This window comes from Sorghum bicolor, chromosome 8 (genome assembly GCF_000003195.3).
Source record: "Sorghum bicolor cultivar BTx623 chromosome 8, Sorghum_bicolor_NCBIv3, whole genome shotgun sequence".
In the NCBI taxonomy this organism is placed as follows: domain Eukaryota; kingdom Viridiplantae; phylum Streptophyta; class Magnoliopsida; order Poales; family Poaceae; genus Sorghum; species Sorghum bicolor.
The window spans coordinates 6,532,089-6,542,902 of record NC_012877.2 but is presented as its reverse complement, the minus strand read 5'-3'; the positions used below and the strand labels follow the sequence as shown (position 1 = coordinate 6,542,902).

General features: G+C 39.6%; 1 protein-coding gene across 1 annotated transcript; it reads right to left on the bottom strand.

Moving 5' to 3' along the window:
- LOC8054112 (putative leucine-rich repeat receptor-like serine/threonine-protein kinase At2g24130) lies at nt 262-741 on the bottom strand. The gene has a single exon (XM_021465954.1). It carries the CDS (start codon nt 739-741, stop codon nt 262-264), a length of 480 nt encoding a protein of 159 aa, XP_021321629.1.

Below are 10,814 nucleotides of genomic sequence, written 5' to 3'. Positions count from 1 at the left end.
GATTTGGGAATTTCACCACTGATCCGGTTGTTCCAAAGGATAAGGTGGTCCAGCCCAGTGATGTTCGACAGGGTATCTGGTATTCCTCCGTTGATTTGGTTATATGACAAGTCTAATTCACTAAGAGCTTGCAGTTGGAAGATCTCTGAGGGGATTGGCCCATCCAACATGTTGGATAGGCCTAAAAATTCCAGAAAGGGAAGGTTTCCGATGGCGCCAGGAATTGCACCGCTAATTTTGTTGTCATCCAGGTACACATTTTTAAGGTTTGTAAAATTCGATATTGATGACGGACGGGATGACACCGACGAGCCTGTTATCGAAGAGGAAGAGCACATCTAGGTATGGAAGCTGACATCGTGTAGAGAAAGGAATCTCTCCGGTGAGGTTGTTGTCGCGGAGAATGATGATCAAGGAGGAGCAATTGCAGATATCTGGGATTTCACCGATGAGATTGTTGGAAGAAAGGGAAATGTCAGTCATGCTTTTTAGAAGGCCAAGCGTTTCAGGGATAACCCCTGTGAGAAGGTTGTTGTGAAGGCTCAGAAACCACAGCTGTGACAGCTTGCCAAGCTCTGGGGGGATGTTGCCGGAGAGTTGGTTATCGCTGAGATCAAAATACTCAAGTGCAGACAGATTGCTGATCGCCGGCGAGATGAAGCCGGTGAGGTTGAAGCCAGCGAGGTCGAGGGAAATTACACGCCTTCTTGAGTTACATGCAACGCCAGTCCAAGTCCACATATGGGAGGCCCAATCGGAAAGGTTCCCTTGGACACTAGATTTGAAGGAGAGTAGCGCATTACGATCGACGACAGTCGGTTTCATTGCAAAGAGATGGTTGGAGGCTTGGAGCTGACTACGGCAACGGCGATGGTTACGAGGGCGAGGAATCTGGGCATTGTGGAGAGATGGAGAATGCAAAGAGGAGGAACCAATAAATACTATAGTAAGTACACTATTAGCTTTGCTCTGGATTTGTGGGAAAAGCTCTAAAGATGGAGATCCTTGGCTTAGTTGCTTGTAGCTGTGAACAAACACTACGCCCCTGTGATTTAAATAGGGAGGGAGTGCATACAAACCGATGCCTTTTCAATTCAAACTTTCTATGGTACTAGGAATTACAAAATGATGCTGAACCTGGCACATCATGCATTAGATTTTGGGAAGATTTTTTTTTTGATTGGTGATAAACCTTTGATGGTGGCTTACCCCCACACTATACATAATTGTTAGATGGATATCTTCTTCTTCTTATTTTTGGAATGAACTGGTGCTGACAATACCAATTTCTATTGATATAGCAGGAAGTTAGAAGGAAGTTTGGAATAGCGGGTATTGTGCTAAATTGAATCCCTCTGAATAATGTCTCTTTTCAGAGAACATTTGTAGGACACAATCTAGCAACTTGGTTTGAACCAGTTTCAAGGGTGCTGAGGTGAACTTCAATGACGAGGACATTTTCAAGTGTGATTTGCATAATAACTTTCATTGTTCGATCAATGCATAATGCACTTATTCAGAACAATACTTTACCAAGGAAATGTAATCTTTAGAAAGTGATAGAGTTGCTCTCAAGATTAAAGTTTTCTTATGGTATTTCAATGAAGGGGTGAATGTAACTAAAGATAGTTTGGCTAAAAGACAACGGCAAGGAAGCACTAAGTGTTGTTTCTGCAAAGCTAATGAAACTATTCATTACTTGTTTTTTTTAATTACCTTGTGTCTAGGATCATTTGGAATACCATTTTTCAGCCGCTTTGTAATGCATGTAATGATTGGTTCAGGTTATTGTTCTGGAGCCTTTTAGCGGTTTGGTTGGATGTTTCCCAGTCTAATTGAAGCTTAGATTAATCTCCTTCTGTTGCTAGTAGTTTGTGAATCTTTTCTTTATATGGTGTGTTGTAGCCTAAGTGCTACTTCGTCTGTAACATTATTGGGCTGCATACACTCAACAATGCAGAGCAGATTGTGTTTTCCTTTATTGAAAAATGAGGCCGTTTCCATGACAAAATGGTTAACCACGGTTGGGACACGCCATGATGGAGGTGGCCCTATAGTGGGATTTCCGTGGATGTTACGTCGTGGATTAGGCCCGATAGTGGTCCAAAGTGGTTTATTGTACATCCACGCTTTCATAAGTATATAAATAATAAGTTTTATTTACACCATATGTTTATTTTTTAGGTCACCATGGATAATTCAGATCCGAAGGTTTCAGAAGATATTATTGTACAATCAGAAAAATCCAGTAAGTCTACGGATGATTCTGAATGGTTACAACAGAAAATGGGTATAAAAGTTTCACCCGAAGTTGTGCCACATGACCAAGGCTTAAGTATTGATACGACCCATGAAAAAAAACCCTATCAATTTCTCTTGTAGATTCAGTGGGAGAAAATGAACATTCGGAGATCAAGATATTACAAAATAAACCCAAAAAATCTATGTCCTCACCGGTTGGCCCAGCAGGTATTCATATTTTCTCTTTGATGGATTAACTTAAAGAATTTAACTATCATTGTATACTTTAATCCTATATATAAGTAAGTATGTTGTCTTTTTCAGATTATGTTTGTACTAAAACCGATAGAGAAATAATTGAATCTGTTAGAAAAATTCCACCAAAACCTGGGAAGGAGGAGCTTGTGCTCATAGATGATATTCCAGTATCGAGAAATCACATGGAATGTCTTTTTCAACCACATGAATACTTGTCTGATGATGTAACAAATGAGAGCCATAATTCTAAATCAAACATTAGCAACTTCAATGTCCTTTCTCTTTAATGCCTCAATGTATGCAGATCATATATGCTTATATTAATTTGTTGAAGGCCCAAGATGGTTTGAAAAAAAGGCAAGGAGGTACGGTGTATCTTGAAACTGCATGTTTAACTAGATGTATGAAGCGTGATGGAGAAAATAATGAGACCATGGAAGACATTTACCCTAAGCGCGGCCATCGTCCTGCTTTAGTTCAAAGGGTGCAAACTTACTTGGAACATGATATGGTAGTAATTTTATGAATCCACTATTGTTCTTTTATTATCAATTTTTTTGGATAGTAAAATATTTATTATTTGATTTTATAGGTGTTCCTTCCAATAAATGTTACGCATACACACTGGTACCTTGCAGTTATAAACGCTAATAAACATGAGGTCTAGGTGCTAGACTCTTTGGGAGATATGTTCGGACGTGATGACCAGAATAAAGTTGTAGGTATCTTATAACATAGCTATTTCTTCATATGTTAGATTTAGAAAGATTGATTGATACTTCTTATATGCACAAATAGCGAATTGGATTGAGGAGACAAATAGAATTCGTATTCAATGAGGAGAAATGAATGAAAGAGCATAAATGGCTAAATGTTAAAGTTGATGATTGGCCGGTCAATGAGATTTTTCATGACAAATTCTTACAAAAAGATGGGTATGTTGAAATAATAGTGTCATATATGTTGAATTTTGTGTCCTTGCAATTTTTATCTAATGTGTATATAAACCTCTGTTCATATTGTATGCAGTTTTTCATGCGGATTATTCTTAATAAATTTTATGGAATATTGGACTGACATTGAATTATCAGACAATTTCAATCAGGTAATCTAGAACCCTAGCTGTGGGTTTGTAATTAATTTTTAACTAGGTTCATACTATATAATATGCAGGATGATATGAAAGCGTTTAGACTAAAGCTTGCGGCAATCTTGCTATCGTCGGACTTAAATAAACGAAAGGGTTGTCCATATCTTGATAGCGATAAAAATATTGGAAGCCCAAGCGACTGTACCATAATAGAAAACCCAAATATGGCTGATCAAGCATCCGCGAAAAAGAGAAAACATTCTAAGAAAGTCGAATGCTCGGTGGTTCAAACAGACACCCAACATATACAGACACACAACAAATCCTTACAAGTCCATGTCCTCCGAGAAGCTGATGAGTTTTGGGCATTTGATGCCATGAAAGAGATGCCAATGAGTAAGGAAGAGATGACTGAGTTACTATGTGATTACGTCATGACAATTGAGGATGAACCGATTTTTAAGTAAGCTACCGGCTATTTCATTTACTGTGTTTACTAATGATAGTATGGTCTCTTATATGACGCAAATAATCACTCTATGTCTGAGCAGGAAGCCTTGGGTTAAAGGTTTTCATCCCTCTATGATTGCTCTAAGTGTTCAGGATCTGCAATGGTTGTTAATTAGCAATCGAGACATCCCTGAGAACTGTTTCAAAATAGGGGTTCGTTTTCAGGCGGCCCGAGAGTACAATATATTGAAAAAATATAATAATATTACAAAGCATCATATGGATCTAAGATTTTACGTAAGTACAATTTTGTATGGAGCCTAACTTCAACACAAAACAAGTTAGATGCTATATTATATTTTTTTCATAAGTCATACTAATATTGACTTTTGACATCCTTTGCTTTCAGAGAATGTGTGCTTTAATAAAGATGCCAGAATATCGTAAAAAATACAAAACGAGCGAAATGGCTGCTGCGATTGGTATATGTGAGGATATGGAGTACAACTTAGCACAATGCAGATACGTAAGTCTTTTGCTCAACATTTTATTGATTGTTTCCTATAGACTATTCTAATCGTTATTGTGTTTGCAGTTTCTTTTGCCATGGCTATCCTTTCGAATATATATGCTTTGTGTTTTCGATCAGCAAGAAAAATGCTTATCATGATTGACCCTAGACCTGTTGAAGAATGGTGTAAAGACACACCAGCGCTTATGTATGCCAAGTACACTCTTGGATTTAGCTACAACTACACGGCCGCAGTAAATAAACATACTCCTGGATGGGATGAGGATGTTTTCAAATGGAAATTTAAACGGGCAGAAAACATTGCAGAGGACATAGATGGGTAAATAACTCAAAATCACCATCATTTACAATAACAAATACATATGGTTTAACTATTTCTATATATTGCTGATCGTGAATCTTGATACAGGTACTTAAGTGGATTTCTCATCCTACAGTATATGTCTGTATGGAATAGACCACAAGCCACACACATTTATACCGTGAGTATAACAGTTTGTCTCTGTTTTTATACAAGTTTTTTTTATAAAAACGTAGTATTATCCATGCGACACACACTAATATATATACATATACTCAAATGTGTGACAGAATGGTATGGAGATGCGGCGAAACTTATTTGTGGATTTACTAGCACACGAAAGAAATGGATATCGAAGATTTCTTCCTGCCGATATTAAACATTATCTTGGTCGTATCACCGAAAGGTCTATAAAGTAGAATTTATGAACTTATAACATCATGCTCTCCGTGACTATGTTTGATTTCAGAAACTTTGCTTCTTTAAGATAAATATCACTTTATAGCTGGTATTTAAGTTTTATTATAATATTATTATTTTATTGTGCGATCTGTGTATTTTTAGTATAAATTGTTAGCTATCCCGTAGCAACGCACGGGCACGCTACCTAGTCGTATAAAAAACTTGGCTCTGACAAACCAAGATAAAAGATAAAACAACACATATAAAGTGTCATCGCCCAAAAGAGCACTGAATAGTACAAAAGTTATGGACCACAAAATGAGCACAAAGACTAATTCTTGGAAGCAGGGGCGGATCTGCGGCCTAGGCCTCTAGGGCCCAGGCCCTAGTCGTTGGGCCACTAGCACTCTATAGCTCATATAGATTTTAGGCTAATAAAGCCACAAATGAATCCCATTACGAAGACTAGTAGTCTCATTCATGACTCATGAGCCACCACGACCGCGACTTCATCAGCGAGACCGTCAGCGCCGCCGCCCGCCAGCCCTCCACCTTGCCACCCCACGTGGCTCGCTAACCCTCCACCGTGCCGCCGCTCGCCACCATGCTGGCCAACACCCGACCTGCCACTATCCTTCTCCTGCCAGGGCCGTCTTAGGGGTATGGGCAGCCGGTGCGACGGCCGCGGGCCCATGCCACGAGGGGGCCCATAATTTTATGTATATATATAATACTTATATAGTAATATATTTGACCAACAAAATAAAAATTTAAAGATCCATACACTTATCATATGTAATTAATCAGAAATTAGCTTGCATCACTTCCTATTATGATATTCAGCTACTCCTAGTCGCTTCCAATATATGTTGTAAGTTATTTTTTAGTACTAGTATTGTATACTTTAATTATCATATTAAGGTCTTATTTGAAATGACACCTCTTCCGGAGCACTTAGTAGAAGCCACAAATTATAGCCTGTCATTCAGTTTCAAAAATGGCTCTATTTCCTTTAGTGTTCACCAGAAAACAAATTATCCTCCTAAAGTGATTGGTAAGGATCTTATGGCTCAGAGCTGATGCCGCAGTCAGAGCCATGCCAATTACTACCTCCATCCGAAATTATAAGTCATTCTATGAATCTTGGAGAGTCAAACTATCCTAAGTTTGACCAAATTTATATGATAAAATAATTATTATTATGATAATAATTAAGTATCATTAGATTCTTCTTTATTTATAGTTTCATTATGTTATAAATCTTAGTACTTTTCTCTATAATTTTGGTCAAACTTGAAAATGCTTTAACTCTCCAAGATTCTTGGAGTTACTTATAATTTAGAATGGAGGAAGTTGATTATAAAAGATTAGTTTGTTAGGCCCTTGTTACTCACTTGCCCAAGGGCCCTTGGAATTCTTGAGACGGCCCTGTCTCCTGCAGCCCCTACCAACCGCCTAGGCTCGGGGTGCGTAAGAACCCATGGCCGGACGGCCTACTAGGCCATCACCGGGCGCTGGCTGGCGGTTGCGGGCGCTGGCTGGCGGCTGCGGTCCTAGGGCGTAGCTCCGTCCTCCATTCTTCCCTCCTTGGCTCCTCCGCTAATAGCCTCTAGCCTAGTACTGCTCCCTTCCCCAGAATCAATTACTACTTAATTAGATTGAAAACTGAAATTAGAAACAACAAAACATCAGATCAATGAGATATTAGGTTATTGGTTTTCATCTCATCAGGTGTACCGTGCAATGTTGTTAGCAATTTTAGTTCAATCATCAGATCAATTAGAAATTTTATCTTTGTCTTAGTTATTTATGTTTGTGGCTCAATGACTGTGATATTAATAGGCTTATAGGCTCCTACCGAGTACGATAGATGTAGGATAATTTTTTTTCACCTCTAGATAGAGGCCCTAGTTGTCAGTAAATTCTAGATCCGCCACTGCTTGGAAGCCTAGATCTTCATTTTTGAGACATATATGTAGGTTAAAAAAGCAAATCTAATTATTACCTGCCAGCATAACTGTTTGAAGCCCGTGAATCTCATAAAGCTACAGATACTAACATAGCTCATCCCTGATAACAAAGAAGAAGATTTGCTTTAAGAAAACTATTTCAATGTCATCATTAACTACCATCTACACCTCACAAATTTGTGGAATGAGACAGCAAGCAACTGGCCAAACAGAGGAGACCAAGATAATGTCAAAATGTAAGATAATTGAGTGCAACATCAGACCCGAAGGTTGTAGTTATAAATCGAAGTTTAATGTTGGGAGGCAGTGCGGGAGAGGCGGAGCTGAGGAGGCGGATGCGCGCCGTCGGCCATTCCTAGAGTCCTCTCCTTTGTGATGGGAGCGAGGGGAGTGCGTGGTGGTTTCGGGTGCAGGAGCGAGGGGAGTGGTGTGAACGATTGTGTTTGGTGTGTTTTAGTTGTAGAAATTTAAATATACATTATCTCTAGATAGAAAATCCAAAACTATTTATAATTTGAAATGGAGTGATACATCCCAAGTCAGGCCTCGAGCGATAGGAGCCGTTCTCCACCCCGCCCGAGGCTAAGTCTCAAGCAAATTCTCCGACTTGCCCAAGCCCAAGCCTCGTACGGTTCCTCCGTCTCGCCTGAGACCTGAGCCGCAGACTGATTCTTCCGCCTCGCCTAACCCCAGACTTAGGTCCCCTTTTCCAGAACAGTACTTAGGCTTCCAGTGCACAGTTGCCATACGGCAGATGGGACACGGGGCACCCATGTTGCACAAGCAGCGTATGGCATTTGCTGTTCTACCTACTCCCATCACTAAAGCACCTAACTCCTGTCACTATGCGTATGATCAGGTAAGAAGGAGTGGGCGACATTAAATCCTGAGTATTGTAGCTACGAAGCCCATCGGCACTCCTGAACAAAGATCAAGGAAAGAGACCTCAGAAGGTAAACCTAACACAGAACAGGGCTCGGCATAGCAATAACAGCAGTAGGCGTCTCATCTACAGCATCAGGCATGGCTCGGCACAAGTGACAGGAGCAACCACGCCCTGACCATGATCAACTACACAATCATGGATGGACCACATTAACTCTCGTACGACACCACGCTTTAGAACAGCACCAAGACATCGTAAACACAAATACATATACTCCCTCACTCCTCTTGAGCTATAAAAGGGAAGGAAGGGCCTCATTTGAGAGAGACACGCCAAAACACACGTTCACAACTCACCGTCAGACCGCACACGGTCGATCGCACCAACGAGCCAAGACCTAGGACACGTTTTCTCTCTTGCAACTCGCTTGTAATCCCTACTATGAGCACTTAGGTGCAGGATAATACAAACTTTCTCCTCACACTGGATGTAAGGCACGCTTAGTCTGAACCAATATAAACCTCTGTGTTCTTTCTGCATCACCATCTGGCTTGAAGGGTACGCAGACTCACATTACTCGTTAGTGTCTAGATCACTGGTCCAGACGCCGATAATTTTTAAGGCAGAGAAAATAACAATACAGGCTAGCCAAGAGGAAATCTCATGAACTCAATTTAAAGGTACAAATCCTATACTGTATGGGTCCTGGACGAACAAGTAGTTGAGTTAGTCTTAGGACTCAGCAATAGTGTACCCTAAGTGCGGCAACAATAGAAAGAGTACTCAACCATGACAGTGCTTTACTCGAAGAAATAAGAGTGTTTTCAATCTCTACTATATATAACATGTGTCCAGGCCTGAAAAGGAATTGGCCAGCAAAGGAACCGGACAGGAAAATACAAATATGAATGCTTAAGCAGGTAGACAGGAATATATAGGAAGAACTGAAATTTCTGATTTTTTTTAAAAAAGTTTGCTCTGATGAAAGTAGTATATATATTTATACATTAATAACAAAAGTTATGAGATTTATGAGCTATATAGTTTGGTTGACAAAGATATAAATTTATTATCCTTTGATCATAACTGCAACTCGACAAGGCTAATACACCTGCATTGTGACAGTTCTGAATTTCTTTTGTCTGAATCTCTTATCTACGCCATTGTGTCAAGCTTCTTACTTTTTTTATCTGTTCCTTCTGCTGCAATATAGTGGACTGTATGCATGCCTGCAATATAAAATCCATTGAGTACAGATGTACGTAGCACTGAAAAACTTGATTTAGTATTTCAATTATAACTTAACAGATTTGGACTGAACAACACAAATAATCTAGCAATGCTATGTCAGTATGAACAATACTATCATATGAAACTTATGTCAATTTGAACATCAGCGTGTAAGCATAATTTCTTGATTGGGAAACTTTCAGTGGACAGAACATTCAGACAAAACTGGGAACTGCAGAGACATGGGTGTGCACATGTACAAGCACTCTGGATTACATAAATATCCGGAAAAAATCATCTAAAATATATCAAAGTTGTGAATGGCTCAAAATCTCAAAACCAAACCTGTACGATGCTTTGTTGTATGGATGACCACACAGGCAAACACTCGGCAAAAGGCCTGAGAACAGCTGCCCAACGAACGACGGCCAACATTCATGTAGGCGGAGTTGAGAAACTTCTTTCTCGTGTCTTTCTTCTTCTTTTTTCTGCCACCGAAGAATGAGATAGACTGATCTGAAACTTATTCTCCCTGGTCCTTCATCGTGGTCAGATGTAACCACGATAAAACGGAGAAAAGACCGAAGAAAATTATTCCATGGTAGCGACACCATCTCCGTCTTGATACCGCCGTCTGGAAATAAAAGTCTCTATGTCGTCAAATCGATGAGGATGCCGATGTTGTAGTTGTCACCCGCATCGTCAACGGAGCCTCTATGGAGAAAACGGTTCCACCCTACCATCTCATCGCCGCCAGAGAAGAGGAGAAAATAAATCTCCAAACCAAAAAACTTAGCATGGAGAGACCCTAACCCTAAAGACTCGATCTAGTAGAAAAAAAAACTTATTAAAAACGATGGATCCGCACTCCCTCCAGCCTCCGGTGATTATCGCCACATGGGGGGAGGGAGGGGGACCAACGTTGATGGAGGTAGGACCGGCGGCGGCGGCGCTAAGACACACCCTCAAAGCAGTATATTTACATACTTGTTCTATAAGGAAAGTATGCTAGTACTATGTGTTTATATTTTTGTTGACAAATGAGTATGTGTATATATCTTTTCGACGTACACTACTGATGAAATGTGTACATGGTAATATTGAGTAATATTGAGTATAAACGTGCAAGGAATGTATCTGTATACTATAATATATTGAGTATCTAACAAAAGAAAAAATATAATATTTTACTCAAACTCTAATCTAAAAGTATCGAGTGACATTGCTATGAATAATTATGTGGAGTAGAGGAAGGTTCCTGCATATATATGTATATATAGCCATATCGTTTGAAGAAAATTTATCACATCAAGTCATCAAAACAGTGGCACAAGGGGAAAAATAAAAATTAATCTTGCTTCTCTGGCTTGAGGGCATTTAAGTCATTTTGCAACTCCGTTAGTCACCGTTAGCAGTGAATATGGACAAAATGACATGGAGGGCAAAAAAGAAAA

Coding starts and splice junctions, on each gene's coding strand:
- LOC8054112 (XM_021465954.1), bottom strand. CDS start 741: ATGTGGACTTGGACTGGCGTTGCATGTAACTCAAGAAGGCGTGTAATT.